The 26,839-nt window shown below is 38.8% G+C and overlaps 1 protein-coding gene across 1 annotated transcript; it reads left to right on the top strand.

Moving 5' to 3' along the window:
- The first annotated feature begins 58 nt into the window (after positions 1-58).
- Positions 59-21,641, top strand: grpel2.L (GrpE like 2, mitochondrial L homeolog). The gene is given in 4 exon segments (NM_001095014.1): positions 59-168; positions 12,982-13,138; positions 16,830-16,911; positions 20,846-21,641. Coding segments are annotated over 4 exon segments (651 nt in total). The 5' UTR covers positions 59-88; the 3' UTR covers positions 21,178-21,641.
- The last annotated feature ends 5,198 nt before the right edge of the window (positions 21,642-26,839 follow it).

Here is a 26,839-nt window from a genome sequence, read left to right as displayed (position 1 = left end):
AGTAGGCGACAGGTCCCGTCCAACAGTTGTGGAGTAAGTACGCATGCGCGCGTAGTAGAGGCTGTGTGAGCGAGAAGAGCAAGACGCGATGAATATGGCTGGGTGTAGGATGAGAGCTGTAGCCGAACAACTGGGGGCTTTATGGGCTCGGAGCAGCAAACGCGGCGGGTGAGTAGTAACGGGACATTTATGTTCTACGGGGTGTTGCCATTAGAAAACTTTCATTTACATGGCAGCTACTACTGACAGACTGTTTAAGCTTAAGAGTATTCCCCCCATTCCTCTATGTGACCGTTAACTACACCCCTCTGCGCTCCACATCTGTATTTGGTTAATGAGGGCTGCTGGGAATTGTAGTTTAGCACAGCTGGGGCTGCATTCTCTTTTCTTAAACCTTAGCTGAAACAACGTTGTGCTGAATCTTATAGCTTGTCAACAATAATAGACGTGTGCTGTGGGGTTTCTGCCCGAATAGGACCATAGTACTGCCATTTGTTAGAGAAGATTATTGGTAGGCAGTGGCTCTGCTACTAGTTACAGCAAAGCAGTTTAACCCCCCCCCCCAAAAAAATAAACTTTATGAAATAACACATTCTATATACAAAACTTTTTCTATTGCTTTTCAGTCCAGTGTCCCTCCTTCCAATGCAGTGGCCCCCTGTTGCTAGGTAACCCCAAACAAGTGATGTGCCATTTTCATGATCATTTAGCTTTTTGGGAAGGACCGTGTTTTCCTATACGTTTAGCAAATGTTCACAGTCTCGTGTTACTAGGTATTGGTATGCGGAACAGCTTTCCTCCATATAGTTTGGTTCACTGTTGTGCCAAGGGGAAAGGAAGCCACAGTTGTAGGCCGTACTTCCCCTTTAAGAAGCCACTGGCAAGAACAAACATTGCACCAAAGTGAGAGTATATAGAGCTCACCGCTCACTATTTGTTACAGGAACAGCAGCTCCATTAACATCCCATTGTGGTTAATGACAGGTGCACCTCATTCATTTACAGATTGTCTAATTGCTTATACTCTCAACAGACCACCCATGTGCTGATTGTCAGAGGGGGGGGAGGTGTGTCGGCTTCATTGCAGTGGCCTGAAGGGTCGCCGTAGATGTTTTCCATAATGTGACCCCTCCAGGGAAAGAGCGATTTTAAATTATCACTGCTGTCCAGTGTATTGGGGGTCAGAGAGCTAAACCTCTAGGAAGGCCCGCTATGTATAGATGTACATTTCATCTGTAGGGTAAAAACATACTGTACCTTTGTTGTTAGCAATTTAATCAATATGCTGGACCGTGCAGCCAGTCGCTGTTTATTTTCTAATATACTGCCTACCTATCTGTATTTTATGTCCACATCTCTTGAGAAATAAGGTTGATGCCTCTGCAGCTCACATTATCACTCTTCATATGATCTGGAACCTTAAGGGCAGAGACACACGGGGAGATTGTCGCCCAGCGACTAATCGCCTCTTCTTCGGGCGAATAATCTCCCCACCGGCTAGAATCTAAATTGCCAGTCGGATGGCACACCGAGTGCTTCATTTTCCAAAACTTCGGGCGACTTAGGAAAACAAAGCGATCCAAGTGCCATCCGGCCTGGTGATTTAGATTGTAGCCGGCGGCAAGGCTTTTCGGGGAGATTAGTCGCCCGAAGAAGAGGCGATTAGTCCCCGGGCGACTAAATCTCCCAGAATCTTCCCATGTGTCTCTGCCCTAAAGGGGTTGTCCCTAACACTTTTTTCAGTTCAGTTGTTTTCAGATTGTTCATCATAAACAAATATTTTTTTCAATTGTTTTCCATCTTTTATGTTTTACAATTTTCCCCAAATTTTAAGTTTAAAACTTCATGTTCCTGTCTCTAGTTTGGCAGCTCAGTGGTCCAGGAACATCTGAACGGTTACAATTTGTTACATCTAGCTGATACAATTAGTTGATACATTTCTCAGCTGTATCGGTGGAATATTAGCAACTGTTAAAGCTGCCTTTAATGAAACGCAGGGATTCTGCTCAGCAGGGACAAATGTAACAAATTTATCAACTAAATGTATCAACTTAGAACATTTAACGAGTCGGTGACCCTCCCCTCTCCCCCAAGGCTGGTTTAGAAGGTGAAAAATTCCAGTTTACACTTCAATATTAGAAAAACAGTCCATAGAAAATAGAAAGTAATTGGAAAAAGTCTTAATTTCTGGTGAACAACCTGAAACCAACTGAACTGGAAAAAGTGTTTGAAGGAGAACAACCCCTTTAAGTAGCAGTAACTTTTACTGTTCTGTAAGGAATGTACATGCTGTGGATTTCATGCTGTTATCTGTGCTAATGTCGTTTCTCCCCTTCTGAGTCATATGGGCCCCAGACCTTTCAGCTTTCTGCTCTGGATCAGCTGTTTTCCTATTTCCTGCAGGCTCTAACTTATACATTGTATTGAGCTACCACCACCCCTTGCTTTACCTCAAATTGCCATGGCAAAGTGGTTTCTCAAAAGGGATTTTTTTTAGGGTCGTTTAGGGTTTTTTCAGGCTGTTCCAAAAATGAATCCCCTGTTGATTAATTAAAACACAGGTACTGTTATTTACTATGTGTGACACCTTATGTAAATAAGGTCACTGCCATGGAGATTTCTGGGGAGACAGAAAAGATTGCATTGTGTTGGTTGTGAATGGGTTAGTTGTGTTCTTTCAGCTCTCTCTGATATTGGGATAACTTTTATAGCTCTGCCTCGTGCTACAATAAAGTCCTACAAGTCTACTTATGTTTCTATTTACATTGCTAGAAGAAATGGCAAGCACTTGCTAAACCATGTAATTTATTATTGCATTAGTGTCTCTTGGAGATAACTTGAATGTTACAGTTTAACAAAGGGAGAAGGGAAGCACACAAGTCTTATCAGGCGCGTTTCCAACTTTGTGGCCATATGAATGCAATCCCAAACTGCTATTTTCTCTTGATTTGGTTAAAAATTACTTGAGTTCTTTTGTTTTAGTTATCATCTGTATACATTCATTAAAATTCAAACTGATCTCTATTGTTTTGTTTCTAGTGTAATTCTTTGTATATGTGTTTCCTCCCCATGCCTTACTTTCTCTGTGACTTTTCATGGAGAACTTGTTTGCTTTGCTGCAGCCTGTCCACAACATAAATATTTACTTTGCCCAAGACTGTCTGCGTGTATTGTGTAAAATAAGTGACAAAAATGTGTAATTCGGGCAGCAAACGTCTACTGTTGGATGACATGACCCAAGTAGTTATTTATAAATTTGTCTGCTGGCAACCAGTGAATGTGTGAATAACACATTTAGAACCCCCCCCCCCTTTTCCTTCTCTCTCAAAAACTCTTTCCCAGGGAAAAGTAGCTTAGAATCTATAGCAATTGCTCCAGTGCAATGTACACAAAATATCTCCTCAAAAGGCAAATGTTCTGGTAAGGTGTGCTAACGTAACTATACATTTTGTACCCTCTTCTAGATCGTAGGGTAGCACCGGATATAATACAAAAAAGTGAGGTTTGGATAGGGTCATATCACACTCCTTTGTCTGACAATGCCCCTTGCATCTCCTAACTGTTAGGAAGGTACAGGAGTTGATCTGTCCAATCGGTTGTTGGGCAGTGAAACAGCCTGTAGCTAGGGTTGCCACCTGGCCGGTATTTTACCGGCCTTTCTGGTAAAAAATGATGGTTGAACCCTATGTTATTAATAGGTAAAAAGATAAATATATAGGACGGCCGTTTTTTTTTTTCCAGAAAAGGTGGCAACCCTACCTGTAGCAGATCTTTCCAGATGATATTCTCCTAAGCAAAAACCCATGCAGGTATGCGGAGGTCGGCCTGAAATTGCAGTTTTTGCATTTTGCACCCCCACTCCATGTGCCTGCATCCTTTCATGACAGCCGTCGGCGGTCACACCAAAAAGACTGCAAGAAAGGCAGCATAGGGTGTAACCAAAATGTGGTCTGTCTGTGTCTGCACTGAGAAGCTGATAAAGAAGGTATTCAGATGATTTTCAGTGCTGGCCGGTTTGGTGATCAACTGTGATGAGGGATAAGCACTATCTTCAGCCTGGTTTTTCATCATGTGTCCTTTACTTGAATGTGTGTATCATTCTCCTTTAGTATATTGATACGGCAACTTAATAGATGGGGAGTGAGTAACCATAGGCACATACAAAATTTTCTTTCATTAGTGACCTAGAGTAACCTAGAGATTTACTAGTTTGCATGTTTGGATGTAAGGCTAATGCCACACAGCCTTCTGAAATACACAGGGCGAAAATCAGCCCCTATGCCGGCATTAGTTTCCTCTCTTGCCTGCACCTGAAAATGTTGTATTGGGTACAGGCTGGTTTCGGCGAAGAAAAGACATACTCGCTCCAAAACTAGCCATGCGTGTCTGCACCCAAACTGAAACAATGGTTCTGGGTGCAGTCAGGAGAGGAGGCTAATGCCCATTTATGGGTTGATTTAAGCCCTGTGTATTTCAGCCCCCATGTGGCATTAGGCTTAAGCATGTGAGTCATTAAAGGCCCTGAAAAACATATTTTTGCCAAGTGTCTGGAACAAGGAAGTGTATTCCAATTAAAATCACGCATAATTTGGTTATTGCATCAGAGACACATTTTTCCACTAGCTTCAACAAGCAGAGTCATGATGAAAAACTGACAATTTATTGGTTTGCTTTAACCCCAGATACTCACTAGTAACATAGCATCCTGAGTGGTAGTTCACCTTTAGGTTTACTTTTAGTATGTTATAGATTGACCAATTCTAATCAACTTTTCAGCCGGTATTGATTACTTTTTATAGTTTTTAAATTACTTGCCTTCTTCTTCTGAATCTTTCCATCTTTCGAACCGAGGTCACTGACCCCCATCTAGAAAACAAATGTTCTGTAAGGCTACATATTTATTGTTGTTGCTACTTTTGATTAGTCATTTTTATATTCTGGTCTTCTTCTATTCCTATTCCAGTCTCTTATTCAAATAATTGTACAGTTGCTAGCGTGATTCCGACCCTAGCAAACACAATGCTGAAATTGCAAACTGGAGTGCTGCCAAATTAAAAGTTAATAACTTAAAAACCATAAATTTTGATTAATGAAAATCAATTGGAAATGGTTTCAGAGTATCAATGTCTTTATCATAATAAAAGCTAACTTAAAGGTTAACAACCCCTTTAAGGTGGCAGCCATACATCATTTGGCCCCTTCTAACAAAGCTGGTAGCTTATATGTCCATGTAAGAGAGCACCAACGGCCCATAGAAAGTCATCACATACCAATAGTGCAGGTTTGAAAATCCCATTGAATGAGAAGTGCAACAGTATGCTAATGTGATGGTCATATGACACGTTTCCATAGGCCAGAATTACCAATCGAATCAACCCAATTGCATGCAGGTGGCCAAATCAAGCCCAGATTTGCTCATTATGCAGCCTCGCCAAACAAGTGAATCTGGGCATCTATGACCACCTTTGGTGCCTATTCCTTTACCTTGCCTTACAATCTTATTTCACATTTCTTCTTTACTTTATATACAATGTAGAGAATCATGCTTTCTGCATTATGTCCTACAATTGATTTCATCAGGTCTTGTATCCTCACCACTTAAGGCCCCCATACATGGACAGAAAGAAGCTGTAGACAAATTAAGTCGGCAGCTTGTTGCCCAGTGTACGGGCCCCCCCCCCCGACGGGCTTCCCCGATCGATATCTGGTCAAAAGTGGGCCAGATGTTGATTAGTAATCCTGTCTAAGGACCAATCCGACCACCCGTATTCTTCTTATTGTGATCAGATCATTAGCCCATGATCGGATAAGCCCGATATTGCCCACCTCTAGGTGGGCATATCAGGGAGAGATCCGCTCGTTTGGCGACATCTCCAAACGAGCGGATCTCCCTATATATGGCCAGCTTATTAATCTTTGTGATTAAGTAGAGGCTGAACAAAATTCACCTTATTTTATGACTAACATGCCAGGTAGGTTCTTTGCCAGTGGAGAATTGCCTACAATCGCCCATTCTGCCTTCCATGGAATGCTTTAGTGTACATGTTCCAGGCCAAAGACCTGGAAGAAGGGGTTGTCCCCGAAAGCTTGTGCCACAACAATTCTGCTGCAATAAATGTTTTAAAGGCAAGAAGCCGATGTATGGTGTGCTTCTTTTCTCCCTTTTCTCTAGTCCAGGCCAAAGTATGCCTGCCCCTGAAATGACAGGTGGTTTAACTATAAGGTTAATTTATGGGTTTTGGGTGTTTTTCCTGCTGGTAAACAATCTGCTTGTTATGATACTTATTTGAAACCAAGTCACTTTCTCATGACAGTGAAACCAAAGTAATGGACCTTGCCCCTTATGGAGTAATGTGCATAAGCAAGGATCAACAGAGATGGTTGTGATCACTCCACTGCTGGGACAATGCTTGGAACATATGTGTGGTGTCTATACTCCTACTCTTCACATTGCAACACACTTCAGTTAGTAAGGTTGCCAATTGAAGTAGGCAGACATCACAATAAGCTTATAGGAAAGCCATTTGTTGTCTTCCTCCTTCTCCTTGTCAGTTGTGTTAACATGGGGCATGAGCTACAGCCTGGGCCCAAAGCCAGCATAGAGACTAGAGGCTGTAATAGGAATTCTGGAATGAAGCCTATTTACTTGTATTGCTGAATTGTTTAATCATCCATAAACATGTCCCATATGTATTAAATACATTTCCAAGATGTTCTGCACCTCGGGCACTAAATTAACTGTTAGAATATGAAGGGAGTGCATTGTTCAGATATTTAAATTTCCCATTTCACATGGTGAAACGAAGCATATCATAGCTCCATCCCTGTAGTGAATTGTTAGTTGGGTGTTTTGTTACATTGCGTGCAGAGAACCATGTGACAGTTGCATGTGGCTTGCATACTTATGACTATACCAGATGTTTTCCTGCTTATTGCCGGCAGTATTACCTGAGCTGAGGACAGAGGGATCTCGCTAGCAAGAATGGAGGAGGGACTGATGGAAGGAGGGTTCTGCCTAAGGAACCATTCTGCACACTCTCTTCTTCACGTAGCTTTAGCCAGTTACAGTTAAACATTAACTCTTACTTCCCTCTGCAGAGGAGCAATTGCTTTAAACTGGCGATTGTGAGGCTGATGGAACTGAGCCTGTAATGGGAAAATGACCTGCTGTAACTAATGTTTAAGGATTGTCTTGTCTTTTATCTCTACAGAAAGCTGTGGGTGACAAGGGAATATAATTCCTTAAGTCAGGGTTAGACTCTTGTATCTTTTTGAAGCGTAGGCTATGTGAATGCCTGCTTTTAAAAGAAGGTTTAACCCTCTTCAGTCTAATTTTTCTGGTTATTCCCTCTTATGTATCAATGGCAATGTCAGGCTTTTGATTGTTCTTAAAGGGACAGTATACACCCCTTTCATTGAGTAGAGCTTGTGCTGCACATTTTTCTTTTCCGCTGCACTATTGTTTTTAATCAAAATCTATCATTTTTGTTATATCGTGAGCTATACAGGGCAAATGGAAATTGAAGCTGCTCTGTGTTAAATTACCAGAGCACATATAAGCAAAAGTTCATTTTGTATTTGACCACTAGTAATCTAATTATTTACTTCGCAAAGATCAAACATGGAGTAGCTTCAGCATCCCTGTTTGCTTAAGTAAACCATAGATCTTTTGCGATTAAAACAACAGACAAAAACATATGTCCAGCTCAAGTTCTTTTCATTTAATGCAAGTTTAACAAGGGGCTATATTGCCTCTTTAAGTGGTCATAATTGTCTTTTCATATCTAGATCAAGATCTAGCAATTGTGCTTATTTTTACTTGAAAATACACACTGATTCCATACTCTCCATCTTTATGGAATACTTCGTATAGTTGCTGTATCTTGGAAAGTTCTCTATAGATGACCCAAGTACTGCAAAGGAAAAACTGGGGTTTTGGGAAGTTTGTGGCCTGTGAGTTAGGCAAATCTCCTTGTGTGCCATTGCCCTTGTAAACATACAGCAAGTTCCTGGGACAGTTGTAAGTAGGGTTGCCACCTTCCTATATTCTTCACTTTTTTCCTATTAATAACATTGGCATCAAGCATCATTTTTACCGGCCAGGCCGGTAAAATACCGGCCATGTGGCAACCCTAGTTGTAAGATACCAGTGCAGTATTCATTCAGGAAGTGTTTTACTCTAGGTATTAAGATTACTATACACCAGTGATCCCCAACCAATGCCTCCTGAGCAACATGTTGGTCCCATTGCCCTTAAAGCAGGTGTTTTTTTTTGAATTCCTGGTTTGGAGGCAAGTTTTGGTGCATAAAAAAACAAGTGTACTGCCAAACAGAGCCTCCTGTAGGCTGCCAGTCCACATATGGTCTACCAATAGACAATCACAGTCCTTATTAGGCACCACCAAGGAACATAATTTAGGCATCCTGGTGATATATTGGGACCATTGCTTCTTTTATCTATTTCAGCTAGCATAATTTTTTGACCCAACACCTTAAAGTGTGGTGTGTCACCTTTGTGTTAACTTTTAGTATGTTATAGAGTGATCAATTCTAACAAACCTTTCAATTGGTCTTCATTATTTATTTGGTATAACGTTTAATTTGTTTGCCTTCTTCTGACTCTTTCAAGTTTTTAAGTGGGGGTCACTGATCCCATCTGCAAAACAAATACCCTGCAAGGTTATAAATTCATTATTATAGCTACTGTTTATTACTCGCCTTTCTATTCAGGCCTCTCCTATTCATATTCCAGCCTCTTATTCAAATCCGTGTGTGGTTGCTAGGGTAATTTGGAATAACTAGATGGCTGATATTGCAAACTGGAGAGCTGCTAAATATCAAAATAAAAACGTAAAACCAATTATGAATTGTCTCAGAATATCACACTCTACGCATACTAAAAGTTAACTCAAAGATGAACAACCCATTTAATCGTTAGTGCTGTTAACGAAAGAGACTTCAAGTTTAAGAATGAATGGGGGACGTCCTGTGGTGCAGCATTATTTGAGCTATAAAAACCTCCTTTGTGCATCCTGGCAAAGCCCGTCTCTACTTAGACGTTTGTGCTCTGGGAACGGAGTTGTAAAAGGGAGGAATTCCTGGAAGGCAGAAAACTGTAGGCAAAAATGCTAGATTTTGCACCTGACCTCCTGGAGGCTGCCAGTCCACATAGAGGCTACCAATAGCAAATCACAGCCCCTATTTGGCACCTCCAAGAACTTTTTGCATGCTTGCTTTTTGCATACTTTTCATATGAATGTCTTGTGGGTGAAAAAGTTTTGGGACCCCTGATCTATGCAATCCCATTACCATATGATTCTTCTTAACCACTGATAGCTTTGTTTGGGTTGAGCTTCACAAGCATGACTTTGGCACTAAAGTTTGAAGAAGCAGCATCATTTATTGGCAGACTATGAAATGATTCCATTACATATATTGTATTTTTCCAGAGTATTCTTGCTCTGACAGCTACTAGAGGGACTTTCCATTAGGCCGATACTATTAAATTACAGTGACAAAAACTTCCTTGTCTAGGCGTGTATGTAAATTGTGTTTCTGTGTGTGTGTGTGTGTGTACATGCCTGTGGTTTTTTTTTTCTTCCCATTTTTTTGTGCTCCACTCCCTTACTGGGAGAATTAAAGAAACAGTAACACCAAAAAATTAAAGCATTTTAAAGTAATTAACATATAATATACTGTTAGCATGCACTGGTAAAAGCTGTGTGTTTGCTTCAGAAAGACTACTATAAATACATTTCTGTGTAGCCATGGGGGCAGCTATTCAATCTGAAAAAAAAGTATAAAAGGCACAGGTTTCATAGCACATAACAGATAAGCCCTGTCCAATACAATGGCATTTTAGCTGTCATCTGCAATGTAACCTTTGCCTTTTCTCCTTTTTTCCAGTTTAAATGGTTGCCCCCATGGCTACACAGCAGCTTATATATAGTAGTGTTTCTGAAGCAAACACACCAGTTTTACCAGTGCAGGCAACACTACATTATATTTTAATTATTTTGATAAAATTCTAGTTTTTGGTGTTACTGTTCCTTTAATTGGGATTGCAGAAAATGTGGCCTTTAAAGGCAAAATAGATGGTATTTATAAATAGAGGTTATGTTCATTATTTCCTTTTACTTGCTCTACTCTACTGTCAGTAATATGTTAACATTGTGTCCCATGAAGGCTTTCACTGGCAGCTATTTTTTTCCCCCACAAAAGTGAATCATAACTAGCAAGCAATTTTTTCACTGTAAGGGAATATCCTGTGGGCAAATTTAAATTTTTGTTGGAAAACAAAAAAAAAATAGACTCGTCTGGTTTGCCAGTCACAGGATACAGGTTTGTTACTTACAGTATTACAGTATTTTCAGACCCCAGTATGAATCTTAGAATTGCAACATATTGTTTCACAAAAGAAAAGGGGACAATTTAAAAAAAAAAAAAAAAATAGTCCCATAGCGTATTGTTAATCCTCCTGATTTTTCCCAGTTGCCCCATCTAGGATTTGTTATGTTGGTAAGGTGGACATAGACTAACAGATAATATCGTGCAAAACAAAGTTTCGTACAATATTCGGTGCGTGTATGGTGGGAAAAGAGCCGACTGAAATTGGCAGAAGACTTGGATATCGGTCCTCTCGTCGATCGGGCTGGACAGAATATTTTGATTGGGTGCAGATTAGTGCTGAATCGTCGGATACAGGTAGAATTCTATTGTTGCTACTACCTGTATATCTGACGATTCAGCTCTACACTGTGTATTGAAACGAATGATCTTTTCAAAGAAAGATAGTAATTGCTACGTCTATGGCCACCTTAAGAGTCATTGTAGTTTTAGAACTTTAGTCAGTGTCCGTGACTAATTGGAAAAGTATGTGTCATTGATTTTGATGTCAGTGTTTACACAAGACTGCCGTAGGGATTTACAGCATGCTGATATGCTGCTAGTGGGAATGAATTCTTATTGTTACCAAATGAATTTAAACAGAATGCTTGCACTGCCACTCTACCTAATCATATACATTTGTTTAAACAAGTGGTAGAATTATTTTAAGGGCTAGTTCACCTTTGAATTGGCTTTTAGCATGATCAGATAGAGATAGGCAATTTGCAGTTGGCCCTTTTGGTTTAATTTTTGGTTTTGTAAGCAGCTCTGCATAGTGTATGTTACAAGTCAGCAGCGTTTAGGAACTATACCTGTTGGTGCTTACTTCTCAATTTCAAAATAAAATGCAAAGTTGTTGTTTCCCCATTAATGCCATTCTCTGTATGATGCTCTGCAAAGCTGCATAATCCCTTCTTTTCAGGTGATAACTCCCAAATACACAGGCCAAGAGCTGCTTGTTAAGAGTGAGATTGAGAGGGTGCCTGGAGGCTTTCAGTTGTGTCTTATGAATTAGTCATTATGATTTCTTTCAGCAAATGCCCTTTAAAGTTGGAAGTCCCTAATACAAATGTTTTGACCTTATGGCACATATGTCACTAGAGCAATGATATAATCGTAGGTTAGACTTCATGTTATACTTCCGATATGTTGTATAGTAACATTGGGTTGAAGTGTTAGTTAACTTTGCTCATTAAATCACTGACATGTCATTTCTGGCTATCTGGGCTCGGCTAGGATGGCACAGTATTGTCAATTTCTGTATAATATTGTAAAGTTTCTTTAAAATGATACACATTAGGATGTGTCAGTATTACTAGTCAAGAAGAACTACAATGTTCTTTAAAGGGCAAGTCAACCCCAAAATTTAATTTTGCCTACTTAAAAAAAACATAATTCTAAAGAACTTTCCAATATAATTTACAGTACATTTAAAGTTTTTTGCTATTGAAAGTAGCATTTGCTTAACTCCTGGTTATTTACTTTATAACATCCTTTATAACATTATACAAAGTTGGAAAGACGGATCTCTTAATCAGCTGCCTTGTCTTACGTTGTATCAATACTCTGAGACATCAGGATGGAGAATAGAAAGGGACAGACTAACACTGCTTTCAATAGCAATACATATACAAATAACTTAAAAAACATAGAAAAAATGTAATGCATGTATATTGCAAAGTTGCTGAGAATTGTGTTTTCTTTTATTTGGCAAAAAACTATTTTTTGGGTTGACATTTCCTTTAACAAAATTGCCCCCCCATAAAATAGAATGATTGCTCTACCACCAGCAGTTGGAGTATGTGGAGGGTGTAAGTATCACTGGGCTTGGTTAAGTAAAGATGAGTTAAGGGCTGCATGACTAGACATACTGACAATTTTTTTTATAGCTATAGAAAATATATATGTGTTAGTATCACTTTAATAGGAAAGAAATGGATGATGTTTAAATGACTACTTTAATTCATGTTAGTTTCCCTGTTATCTTATTTTCCTTTTTCTTATTACGCACACATTCACATTTGAAGATCTTTCTGACTCGAGTAGCTTTAAGGTGGCCATACACGGGCCGATAAAAGCTGCCGACAGACCGTGTCGGCAGCTTATTGGCCCGTGTATGGGGGCCCCCGACGGGCTTCCCCGATCGAGATCTGGCCGAAAGTCGGCCAGATCTCGATCGGATGGGTTTAAAAACCCCGTCGGATCGCGGCCGCATCTGTTAGTTGATGCGGTCCCGCGATCCGACCGTCCGTTTGTGAATGCTAGGATCCGATCGTTGGGCCCTAGGGCCCACGATCGGATCTGCCCGATATTGCCCACCTCAAGGTGGGCATATCGGAGGGAGATCCGCTCGTTTGGCGACATCGCCAAACGAGCGGATCTATCCGTGTATGGCCACCTTTAGTCTTACCTGGCTGGCTGGCTGCAACGTTTCCCATCACCTTTACTAGCTCTCTGTTTATGTTAGAAGCCTGTTGATACTGAAATGTTCTTAGCCTATCAACACTGAAAGACTAACTTCATTGCCATTATACATACATTGCAGAATGTACCAGCATGATCTCACCAAGTCATTTATTTCATATTACATTTTAGGTGTTCCGTGTGTGCATACAGTACTGCTGCTCAGCAGAGAAGTGCTGGAGACCAGACTACCGTTGATGATAGCACAATGGACAACCAGCAATCGTATGCTGTGCGGGCTCTAGAAAAGAAAGCACTCAAACTGGAGGAGGAAGTTCGGGATTTATCTGTGAGTTCCGTGAACAAAATGAATCACATTTGTTTACTGTAATTGTTTACTATAGTAAATAGTTATCGGTGTTAAAATTAAAAATAGTCGAATTCAGTAAGAACACATTTTTGTAATCTATAGAGAATAGATGATTTTTTGTGTGTGCATACATCAGCAATTAGGCGAAACACTTGCTGGTAAGTCACATGTCAAGTAAATATGTATCTCTTTCAGTTCAAGTGCAAAACAATATCAAAACAAACACACAGTCAAGTCCTTTCTGTTTTGAAGTGTCGTTGCTACCACTAATAGATACAAATCCTCTGGCCACAACTGTTAAGGTGGCCATACACGGGCAGATTTCAGCTGTTTATTTGGCTTATTTGGCAGCCTATCTGGGCCCACCAATTGTTCATGCAGTCCTTGCCCTGATTTTCTTTTTCCTTGTCATTGTTATCTGATTGTTTGGCCCAAGTTATGTGTATGGATGGATGGATGGGTGGATGGATTAGATAGATTGATTAGATAGAAAGATATACACAATTTTGTTTGAAGGGGGATTTGTTTTGTTAAGTAGGGGTGCACTGAATCCACAGGAAAATATTCAAATCGAACCTTAGTTTGCATTTGCAAACCAGCAAAATCCCCTAAATAACATCTAGCATATTGGGGGGGGGAGAAAGTGTCGCCTTCAGTTATGGTGTACAGTCACATGATCTCAATGGTTCAGGTTCAAGTTGGGTCCCAAATCGAATTCTGGATTTGATATAGGGAGATCAACCACCCTTTTGATCTTTTGTTACCCCTTTTACTGTTGACTGGTGCTGAATAGGTACTTATGTTTAGATGATCATCTTCATTGGTAGTAAATACCATACCTGTGCTAAGTTCATCCCACCAAGCCACCACCCATAATTAAAGGACCAGTAATATCAAAAAATGAAATTGTTTTAAAGTAATAAAAATATAATGCAGTGTTGCCCTGCACTGTTAAAACTGCAGTGTTTGCATCAGAAACTACTACTATTGTTTATATAAATATGCTGCTGTGTAGTAATGGGGGCAGCCATTCAAAGGAGCAAAAGCTCAAGTTACACAGCAGATAACAGATAAGCTCTGTAGAACATAATGTTATCTGTTATCCATTATTTATGCTGTGCCATTTAGCCTTTTTTCAATTTCCGCCATTGCTACAAAGCAGCTTGTTTATATGAACTATAGTAGTGTTTCTAAAGCAAACAGATCAGTTTTACCAGTGCAGGGCACCAGTACTTGATATTTTCTTTACTTTAAAACACTTTCATTTTTTGGTGTTACTGGTCCTTTAAAGTGTATCTCCTTTGCCTGTTGGTCACCAACATTATAAACACATTGTGATAATTAGTGATACACCTGTAAATGTTCCAATAGTTGCCAAACTGGAACTACTCCCAAGGGAACACAAAGTAATGGAATTGGGACTCTGACTTAACTGGGACCTTGAGAAATGTATTGTCCGATAACTGAAATATTAATTATTTAATGTACAGTATTTTAACTACATTCTGCATAAGGCATTGCAAAGCCCCAGTGCCAGCATTTCTGTGGTTATCTATAGCTCTGGGTCTGAAGCACTATACAGTTGCCAAACTCAAGCAAATTCATACACACATAAGTCCTGTCTGTGCCAGTGGTAGCATGTTTTCATTTACTTTTCATATGACTGAAACACATCCAAGTATAACTGAACATCCGGAGACTGCTCTGTTGGCACAACAGTTCATCACATGCTGCAAGTGTATTCGCTCAGCTTATGGTGGATAAATGCCATAAATGGCAAGCTATTTGTGTGTGTTTGAATAGAGTTCAAGCTGTAGTCTTTGTACTGGAGGAGGTCCTTTATGTGTCCATGTTAAACTTGCTCCCATACAGGATAGATATGTAAAGCTACAGTGAGGCTGCAAGTCATAACAGTGCTTTGCTATTTAAACAGCATGACATTTGCTTCAGTTCACAAACATAATATAAACTTGTGTATTATAGAATTGAACATAAACAAAGTTTAGTAGTGCATATGTTGACATTTAGTATTGCATTTAATATATATTCAACTCCTTGTTTGTGTGCAGACCCTATACAGACTGTTTGGATTCCTCATGCACTAGTCCTGTATTATTCATAGGTACACCAGTTCTTAGGGGCCCTGGCTGTTTAAACAGCATTGTGCCTTTTCTGTTTGTCAATTACTTTAGCCACACAAGGTCCCCTTCTTTGGTGTGCTTGCGGCAAATATCTGGATTAAAGATATTTAAAGATAACTCATAGTACGAGTTGATTCCTGGACTGTTCTGATTGCCATCTTGGAGTCCTGAAGGAATTTTTTCCCCCTTTAGCGGAACAGTCCCTCTTTTGACAGCTTCAAATAGGGGTTTTGCCTTCCTCTGGATCAACTAGCAATTAAAACTAAACTTAAAGGAACAGTAACACCAAAAAACAAGTGTTTAAAAGTAGGGATGCTCCGAATCCACTATTTTGTATTCGGCCGAACCCCCGAATCCTTTGTGATTTGGCTGAATACCGAACCGAATCCTAATTTTCATATGCAAACTAGGGCTGGGAAGGGGAAAACATTGTTTAATTCCTTGTTTTGAGACAAAAAGTCACGAAATATATACATATGCAAATTAGGATTCGGTTCGGCCAGGCAGAAGGATTCGGCTGAACCCGAATCCTGCTGAAAAAGGCCGAATCCTGAATTCGGTGCATCCCTATTTAAAAGTAATTAAAATATAATGTACTGTTGCTATGCATTGGTAAAAGTTATGTGTTTGCTTTAAAAAGGCAACTATAGTTTATGTAAATAGGCTGCTGTGTAGCCATGGGGGCAGCCATTCAAGCTATAAAAAAAAAAAAGAGAAAAGGCATAGGATACTTCGCAAATAACAGATAAACTCTGCAATAGAATAAAATGGGATTCTACAGAGTGAATTTTGTATCTGTTATATAACCTGTGCTTGAATGGCTGCCCACATTGCTACACAGTAGCTTGTTTATATCAACTATAGTAGTGTTTCTGAAGCAAACACAGCAGTTTTACCAGTACAGGGAAATAGTACACTACATTTTAATCACTTTAAAACATTTTTTGCTGCTACTGTTCCTTTAAAATGTTGAACTGGGGGGGGGGGGGTGCACATTCTCACAGGGAAGAACATAAATCATAAGAAACCACACTTCATGCTATAAAGATCCCAGTACGCTCCTAGCCTCTAGGTCTGCTGACGACATGGTCAGTCTCACCTATCTGATCTAGGGTAAAGTTACAGTTATTAACTTTTCTCTTTTTCTCCTTTCTATAGGGGTAGTAGCCTAAGATGTATAAGTTCTAGCACTATCAATACCCACCCTCTACTCCGTTTATTTTTTCTAGATAGCTATAATCTTCATGGTACTGACTTATTGGTAGCAGAAATGTATAAAAAAAATCTGAGATGAACGCAAAAACTCTGTATTCTAACCAATAGAATAATTGTACACAATGTATAATGAAAGACTGCACAGATATGCTATGCCTTAAATTTTTTTATTTGTATTGCAATTTACAAAAAACAAAAAATCAACATTGGATATGAAAAAAAAAATGTTGAACTTGATGGATGTCTTTTTTTTTTTTTTTCAACCCAAGTTACTATGTTACTATTTATATATTTATTTATTAATTTATTTTAAGGAGCGCTACAAGAGAGCTCTGGCTGACTCTGAAAATGTCAGGAAAAGGACCCAGAAGTTTGTCGAGGATGCAAAACTATTTGGTGAGTAGGCAGTTCAGCAGATCTCTGCTAAGGCTTCTCGTTTCCTCTCCAACAGCTTGGAACTGAAAGGTCAACTTTCATTCCTAGGAATAAAGAATTGAAGCAGAAGGAAAATTAGGTGTTAAATAGGTTAACTCTTGCTATCTGTGATTCCCATGAATCACTGTTGTCGGTTGTCGGTGTGAAGAATAAAAAAATGCTGTTCCTCAAAAATGGAAGCCTTTGTCTAAAAAGAGAGTCATCTCCTTAAAGGAGAACTAAACCCCCTTTAGCCAAAATGTTGGGAGGTATGCCACTGGCCCCCCTCCCTTATCCCTGAATTGTGTCCCCTCTAGAAATACTGACCGCACATGCAGAGCTCACAGGCACCATCTTCTGGTGCTTCATTATTTTTTGAGTCACTTTGGCAAACTCCGTTACTTTCAGCGCAGTTGTCGTGAACTGGAAGATATCTCCAACTGCGCATGTGCATGACACAATTCAGGGGCAAGAATGAGCTGGGGGGAGGCAGGGAGGGGGACGAGTGGGGACTTTTGGCTAAAGGGGGGGTTTAGTTCTCTTTTAAGAGACATGGCACAATGAGTGGATTTTGGGGTTTGACCCTGCAGTGTTTTTTTAATACTTGGAATTGTAAAATGCTTGGAATTGCCTGAGCTGGTGTTTCTCTGCAGTATTTCATTCTGAAAATATGCACTTGTGTGTCTTTAAACAAGTGTATGTGTGAGAGGTGGCACTAAAATCTGACCTGGGTTGTGTAATCCTTAGGCTGAGGACACACGGAGTGTTTTCTCCACTGCTCTGAGCCTGTGGGTTTTTTTGGCATTCTGAGAGAAGCGAATCCGCTCACATCTGTAGCTCGATTTATCTGCACTGAAAAGCTGTACTTTTCAGTGCAAATAAATGGAGTGCAGAAGGGAGTGGATCCACTTCTCTCAGAATGCCAAAAACCCCCACAGGCTCAGAGCAGTGGTGTCTGCTCTGTGTGCCCTCAGCTTTAGGAAGAAGACAACTAATATTGGCCATTTATATATTAACTTGACAGATGCCCATTTGTTTGTTTGGTTTATTTATTTTTTGTTCTTAAGCAGAACGAAAATCCAATAATACAAGTGAGCTCTGAGCTCCTGGGGACAGAAGTTATTTTAGCACTGCAGAGCTGGGCTATTGTGTCATATTCAAGGACCTATAAACCCTACATTTTCTTACCATGTATATAAGGTGGGCACATCTCCCCAACCCAAACAGCATAATTTGTACTGCATATATGCCCTCTGCCAGTTCCAGCAGTCATTTTCCCTCTGACACATCATCAGTGACATTTACATGATATGTGAGCTGTAATGTTCATGCAATCAAAAAATTTAAGGCCTAAACAGGCACAACTTACTTTGATAAAAAGTTCTTTCGCTAAGATGAGCTCAGGAGATGAGGTGAGCAGAAAAAATAGTAGCAGACAGCAGAGCAGAGTTTATATAGGAACCAGCAATGCCATCTATTTGTTGGCTGCTAGACTGGAAGGTGGGTTTAGTAACCTGAGAAGAACTGAGCATGCTCACTAGTCAATAGCCACAGGAAATTCCTGAGGGAGGAGGCCAAGTGGGTTAGAGGAGGAGAAGGAATCCTAACTAATTAAGTTGTTGATGCAGCCTTACTATTAACCTTTCAACAATCCGAGTGTCAGCTATTTAACAATTTCAAATAGGCTGTTCACTGTAATCTGTGGCTGATTAGACCCTTAGATGGGCAATACAAAAGTCTGTCAGGGAATATATTTTTCCTTTCATCATTCATTTACATTTGCTTTGCATTCCAAGATTAAAAAGTTTGTAGCTTGCTTCATAAATCTAGCCCTAAAAGTGCATCTCATCATACCATGGATAATCATATGTTATGAAAACAGACTGTGTGGAATTCAGAGCTAAGTGAAAAATTGTTATTTTACTCTGTTGGGAAAGATACTTGTTGTTTGCATTTTTATATTTAATACTCCTGATTTCTGCTAAATAAGTTTCCATTAACAAGAATGATCCCTGGATTTGTGCAGCTCACAAATCATAACCACACTATAGACACTATATAACTACATGTATATCAATATATATCATGTAGCTAATAAGTATAACTAGGTAATTGCTTTTACCACCCTCTCTCATTTTTGGCTTGCAGAAGAGACTAACATTGCCTTCTTAAAGGAGAAAGAAAGGTTAAAACTAAGTAAGCTTTATCAGAAAGGTCTATATAAATACACAAGTAAACCCTCAAAGTAATGCTGCTCCGAATCCCTTGTCAACAGAAACACGGCATCTCTTTCCTTCTAATGTGTACACATTGGCTTCTCAGACTTCCTATTTTCAGCATAAACCTTCAGGGCTAGGGCTTGAGCATGCTCAGTTTGCTCTTCTCCCCCTCCCTGCTGTAATCCGAGCTCAGAGCTATAAGCGAGCAGGAAGAGACTCAGGCAGGAAGTGATGTCACACTGAGCTAATATTATTAGTACAGGAAAAAATTAACTCTTAATATATATAGATACCCAGACTCTCCAGCCACTCAAGGAGTAGTATTGGAGTTTAAAAAGAGAGAAAGAAAAGAACCTTGTTTGTGACTGTATAAAATTCACCAAACCTAATATGTTTAATACACACTTTCTTAATATCTGTTTGTCACAATTATAATTGCTACTTTGTTTCTATTTATTGAATTAAAGTTAAACAAGTAACCTTTTCTGCTTATGGTGCCCAAATTGATACTTTATTGTAAATCTCAAGGGTGAACTGATAACACTGGGTTACATGAATTGCAGGATATAAACAATGTTGCTTAATATAGAGATATAGATATAGATAGAGATAAGAGACGGCTATATAGTAAATAAATATAAAGTGCCACATGCAATATTCACCATATGAATTTCAAATAGAACGTTTTGAAAAATCTCAATTGTTTGGTTATTTGTTTACTTCTAAAAAAAAAGTTTAAAACGGCGCCATAAACAATTGATAGCACTTAAAAATTAATCACAATTAATTCTTTGATATTAACACCTTAATTAATTCTAAGTACCGGTACTAGGTAAAAATCCAATTAATTAGTGATTATATATATTTGCTCTTAACGTTTTAATCAATCCACCTGGCTAATATATGAATTAAGAAAGTGACTTATACCATTGATTAATTCCACAGCTTCAATCTAAATAAATTGTGCATACAATATAAAGTGACCTGTGCAATTGATTATACAATTGATTTCAAAATTAATTTGCTACGATTTCTAATACATTATAAAGTGACTTCTGCAATTGAATTAATTCAGCAACTTCAATATATATAAGGTTCACAACATAGATTGGCTTGTGCAATTAATTAAAACTGGTAATTTAAAAATTAATTAATTTGTTGCGATCTTAAACATAAACCCTAGATTTTTATCCTTCTATGAAGATAAGGAAAGGTGAAAAATTGTATAGAGGGTGGAGTTGCTCCCAAGATCTAGCTATTATTTTTTTTTTCTGGTCCCTAGGAGCACCACAAAGTTGGAGAATGACAAGAACTGTAGGGCTTCGGACTTAAAATTGCCTTCCTATATTTACTTGGAAGAGGCTATCATCACCTACAAAACCGCAAGCCCTACAGTACTTAGGATAGAAAATAGATTAGAAAAAGAGTCTGAGAAGATATTTTAAAAAAAAATTGTAGTCTCAATCCCACCATCCGGTAATTATTATCTGAAATCAGATAAGCTAATATGGCAGCTGCTATCCTAAACAAACAGAGAGCTTCTAGAGCTGTTTACTCAGGTATGGTAAAGCATTTGGCAGAATAAATAATGTATTATAGCTTGTAATATTGTTGCTAATCTGTTGCCAATAAACTTCATTAGCTTTTCATCTCCTTTAAGTGATTTATTTTGGTTTACCCCCCTGTATCTTTTCCAGGCATCCAAAGCTTTTGCCGTGACCTGGTGGAGGTGGCTGACATCATTGAGCAGGCAGTGGAGAAGGCCACAAAAGAAGGAATAAGGGATATGTCCGTAGTTTTGTCCCAGCTGGATGGGAAACTCCAAGGTGTGTTCATTAAGCATGGACTTCAGAAAATGACCCCACTGGGAGGCGAATATGACCCATACGACCATGAAATAGTTTGCCACGTGCCTGCCGAAGGGAAGAAGCCGGGCAGCATTGCAACCATTTCATTGGATGGCTACAAACTCCATGGCCGTACCATTCGACATGCACATGTTGGAATAGCAGTGGAGACCCATGAATGACAGATGATTTGACTGCCAACAAACACCACCTGTGTTAGCCTAAAAGACTCCTTTATTTATTGAATGATTTTCAAATGTATGTACGTTTTGTGGGCTCTCTTAACCTAAATGCTAAGGTTATTGCCCAGGGCTGCCTTATTTCATCCAGAAAAGAAAGATCAGTGTTGCTAGTGCTTGGTGTACAAGACTGAAACTGGGTGTGCTTTTAGGTTACAGAGAATACAAATGTTTTTGTTCTCTTTATATGTTGTCTGTGTTAAAAGTATTTATTGTTTTCTTACTCTGAAAAGCTGGTGCAGCAAATAATAGGCTGCCTGTTTAATATATATTTGTAAATAGTTCTATAATTACAGACTGTACATGAAGCATAGGTTAGACTATATTGCAATATTTCCAAATCTTTATATAATGGTTCTTATAACTTTTGCAGAAATTGATATATTAAAATCACATTTTCTTCTTTAGGGGAGGGAAATTTTTCACGATGCAGCTCTCCTGTTCTGTCCTCCACTTCTTAGGGACTCCTCTTGTAGCGATATGACCCGTTTCTCAAATCCAGGGAAGTTAGTAAAAAAAGCAAAAAAAAAACTTTCATATCCAAGCACTCATTTATAGTCTATGCAATTGTAATAGAAAGCAATGGAGGGGGATTTCTGGAATGTTGGCGCACACTGGATGAATTCAGGATTTTAGCAAACATGGGTGTTAGTGTAGGGATCAGTGGGAAGTGACAGTATAAGTGATGGAGTATTTAAATCAGTGCTCTGTTGTATAGATCTGCATTGAGTACTCCTCCACATGAATGATGCACAGCCAGTGAAATGTATATTGTAGATTGATGGATCTACTCTGTATATTGCATTTTGCTGACAGTGAATGGTTAGATGAATGATGCAGAGGAGTACTGTTGTATGGGAACAACTAACTATGTCTCCCCAGCATTTACATGTATGTATGGGTAATTATCAGAATATTTTTCCTTCCAATCTCTTGATTTGCCATTTTGCCTATTATTATAAAGAAATATCGGGTCATGTGGTAGACATATATAAGGTACAAACAGAACCATAATCCACTTGCAAATTTTAATTAAGCCTTTTAATTCGTAAAACACTTTATCACTACAAGCTCTGTTGTTTTATATTACCCCAGTGACCACTTGGCAAAATGATGGGTAAACACTATGGGGCAGATTTATTAAGGGTAGAATTAAAAATTACATTTTTTTATGGTCAAAACTGTCAAATTCGACTAGGGAATTATCTAAACTCGATTCGAGTTTTTTTTTTTAAAAAAAATTGATTTCCTAAATTTATCATACTCTTGCCCTTTAAGAATTCAAATTCGACTATTCGCCACCTAAAAACTGCCGATGGCAGAGGTGCAGTGACCAATTTAGAGTTGTTTGTAGCCTTTCTGACATTCAAGTTTTTTTTCTGGGGGGGAAAAACTTGAATCGAGTTTGGTTGAATTCAATTTGAGTCTGTGAAATTTTACGTTTAAGATATTTGGGGTTTTTTTCCGAAAAAAAACCATGAATTCAAAATTTGACCCTTTATAAATGTGCCTCTGTATATTAATAGATTGCACCCCTGTGTATTGGAATTATTTGCTGTTGTTGAGGTGCAGTGATCTAGGGATCAGTTAATGCCAAATGGTGGTGGTTATTACAAACAAAATCTATTCACTGGCATGTATTACTCTGTATTTACCTTGTTTCAAAGCACTATTTTCTTTCTATTTTAACATTAAGTAGCACATAAAGTCTGTGTTAAAGGACCAGTAAAATTAGTTTCACTTTTAACTTTAAATTCGCAAAATTAACTTAATTTATTAAGAAATAACTTACCGATTCTCCGCTTGCGCTCCTCTTCAGAAACGGCGACAGGGCGATGATCCATCGTGCGGCGCTCGATTTCTCCTCCCTGGCTATCTATGGTCACTTAATGATGATTCCTTGTGCACTTTTCTCCCCTCTTCTTTCATTTATTTCACTAGCAACAACAGCAATGTGGAAACAGACACACACACACACAATATGTGTGTGTGTATGTATATATATATATATATATATATATATATATATATATATTAAAATCTTCTACACTGAATTTACTTTAAAGGCCACTTTTTTTTTCTTTTCTTTTTTTTTTACATAATATATTTGTCTATAATATAAAGAGGTGTTTGCCCAATTAAGGTATTGTGTATTTTATAGTATCCTATATGGATATTTTTTACATATCCATTCTATGTTATAGCACCAAAATAAACTGCTTCGTAAGGTTTGTATCAAAATGGGCAGATTTGCATGGCCCCTTATGATTCATTGATGTGAATAGCTAACAATTCTGGCAATGAATTGGCTGGATCTTGCATGTGGTTGAGAATATCTATACAGAAGCTTTCTGTGCACACTACATCTTTGGGTAGACCCTTCCAGCTGCTTCCTATTGGCATTCAACGAACCATTGTTGAGAAGCAACCCGGCATGGCAACAGCCAATGCAACCTGAGCCTGCAGTAATAGGTCATGTCTCTTTAATGTGCTGTAAACCATAAAACTGCAAATGTAGGATTATTTTTTATAACTACTGGTACTCTTCTTTCCTTCAGCAGACAGGGGGCATTAAATGTCATATTAGTCCCCACAAAAGTATCACGTGTGCACATTTGGGAGAAGGAGACAGGAATATTGTTTCATTTAGTTGATTTGTTTATAGTTCTGTGATGAAAAGAACAAATATGACAGTGATAGTGACTGTGCTCAATAATATGACTTTCAGTGCCAGAAAGTGCTGTAACGTTTCACTGTTTTCACAGCAAAATGGAAAGAACATTATACTCTTTATTGACAATAATCATATCTGCATGTTTTTATTGGCTCTCCCCTTTCTACAGCCAAGATGCCCCACTGCAGCTACTCTTGCTACTGATATTTGAAACTGATGCTTCTATGTGACATTGTTTTGTTGCCTATGTAATAAGCACATGTACAGAAATGGTTTGCAGCTGTACATTTTTAGGTGACTCTCCTCTTCCACTGTCTTCATAAATGCGTTTATGTATATATGTTTGATCCAATTAACTTATATGTATATACATTTTCGAATATTACTGTAGAACTAGGAGTACACTGGGAGGGGATAGTAGGCTGAACACAGATCTGTTATCCTAAAACAAAGACTGTATTATTTTCCATGTCCCTTCATTTGGAAGAGAGGCTTTGCTGATATTCTGCATGGATTTCTGCAGCATATAGTTTACCTTGGGTAGGCCAATAATGTGTCCTTATAATACTAATAGATGGCATTTATTACGGTAACTGTTGTAAATTTGGTGTCACTGGTTGACAGTTACGTTTTAGAGGATCTGCAGTTGGTCCAGTGAGGTGCATCCGCAAAGGAGGTGTATCTGGAACAAATTAATGGGCAGGTTCTAGGCTCTCTAGGCTTTAGTCTAGCAAATAAGATGTTTTCACCATTCCTGAAAAGGAGATGAATCCAAATAAAAAGTATTTTTTAAAGTATGTGCCTTCCTTTCTTTGTTTACAACTACCACTGTGGTAGTCCACGTTTGTGTTTAAAACACTTTCAATCTCAGTGGTCAATGCTAAGAACTATTTTTCTGTATTGAGATTTCCCTGTATGTGCCAGATAAGGAATTATCACACCTAAAAATGACTGTTCATCAAAAACATAAATTTGCATTCCTTTTGCCGTAGGAGAGCAGTCATGCATATTAGCATGCCTTATGCAGATCTCTGCAAGATTAATAACTATTAAACAGAGTAGAAATATGTAGTTTATTTTTTTTACCCAAGATAACACATGGCCATATTTGCTCAAACATGTAATATAGATGATAAAGATGTCAATTTCGGAATAGCAGGGCTGAAACAGTGTTTTATCTTGTCCCCTTTAAAAACCTTACAAATACAAAGTAAGTGTGTTAAAGGAAAACTATACCCCCCCTGAACAAGTCTAGAAAAATATTGCATAATGCCGCTCATATGTAAAACCCTGCTTCATGTAAATAAACCAATTTCATAATAATATACTTTTTAGTAGAATGTGCCATTGGGTAATCATAAATAGAAAACTGCCATTTTAAAAGTAAGGGCCGTCTCCTGCGATCTTATGATTCACGGTGCATACATGTTAGGTCACGAGTTCTGTCTTTTGCTTCCACACTTCTTCCTGTTACAGTTAGAGCTGTAGTATTTCTGGTCAGGTAATCTCTGAGGCAGCACACAGACCATCACGAAATGGTGGTTCAAGGAAAGAGATGTAAAAGGGCAATAGTTACTCAAATAGAAATTCCTTTGGTAAGATTCTTTAATATGTCACTTAATTTGATATAAACTATATGTTGCTTAAGTATTCATTTTGGGGTTTTAGTTTTCCTTTAATAAGCCCAATGTTAACCCTAGGTCTAGTTACCCATTGATGTTTATAACAGCTAACCAGTAAATGTCACCAGCTGGGGCTATTTTGTGCCTGATATATTAACACTTAGGGGCCGATTCATCAAGGGTCGAATATCGAGGGTTAATTAACCCTCGATATTCGACTAGGAATTGAAATCCTTCGACTTCGAATATCGAAGTCGAAGGATTTAGCGCAAATTCTGCGATCGTACGATCGAAGGATTATTCCTTCGATTGAACGATTAAATCCTTCGAATCGAACGATTCGGAGGATTTAAATCCAACGATCGAAGGAATATCCTTCGATCAAAAAAACTTAGGAAAGCCTATGTGGACCTTCCCCATAGGCTAACATTGACTTCGGTAGCTTTTAGCTGCCGAACTAGGGGGTCGATTTTTTTTTTAAAGAGACAGTACTTCGACTATCGAATGGTCGAATAGTCGAACGATTTTTACTTCGAATCCTTCGATAGTCGAAGGTCGAAGTAGCCCAAAAAAACTTCGAAATTCGAAGCTTTTTACCTTCGAATCCTTCACTCGAAGTTAATGAATCGGCCCCCAATAGTCTCTTTTCTTACATAGATACTAGTGGAGTACTAGTGCAGTTACCTGTAGCAGTCAATTGCTACTTACCTTTGCTGTTTTGTAGTAGTCTTGTCAAAAACATGTTTTTTTTGCTATTGGGAACTACGACACAATGTAGTAGTGATGGGCGTGCTGGGCCACAACTCACAGCCTGGGGTTGACTTCTGCACAATCTTTGTGGGTCGCTAGCAGGTTTGGGCTGAACTTTAACACGCGCCCAACCGTGACCTTACAATGCCCCGTTTCCACTTCCATTCAGGGAATTATATACATGCGCACCTGAGTGCCTCACCCTCACTAAGGTATGTGTAGATCATGAAGGGACGGGTGCAGGTCGACTTTTTTTTCCGATCCATGCATCACTACAATGTAGCATCTATGTTGGAAAATTAGACTTGGGAGTATATACACCACTTCAGTATAACATTCCATTCTCTTGTGTAGCTGTGCTAAACCTCTCCAAACAAGCCAAGAGGTGCATACTGAGTAATTACAGGGACATAACCTGCTATTTCTCTCTAAAGCTTGCATTACTATCTACCCTATATTTATTCAGCGATCAACCAGGAAGCCTAAAAAAATACCCCTCAGAAAGGTCTCTTGTATTCAGACCCCCCCCCCCCCCGGAGAACTTGCATGTTTGGGGCAT

The sequence above is a fragment of the Xenopus laevis genome, chromosome 3L (genome assembly GCF_017654675.1).
Source record: "Xenopus laevis strain J_2021 chromosome 3L, Xenopus_laevis_v10.1, whole genome shotgun sequence".
Lineage (NCBI taxonomy): Eukaryota > Metazoa > Chordata > Amphibia > Anura > Pipidae > Xenopus > Xenopus laevis.
This window is presented reverse-complemented; position numbering and strand designations above follow the sequence as displayed.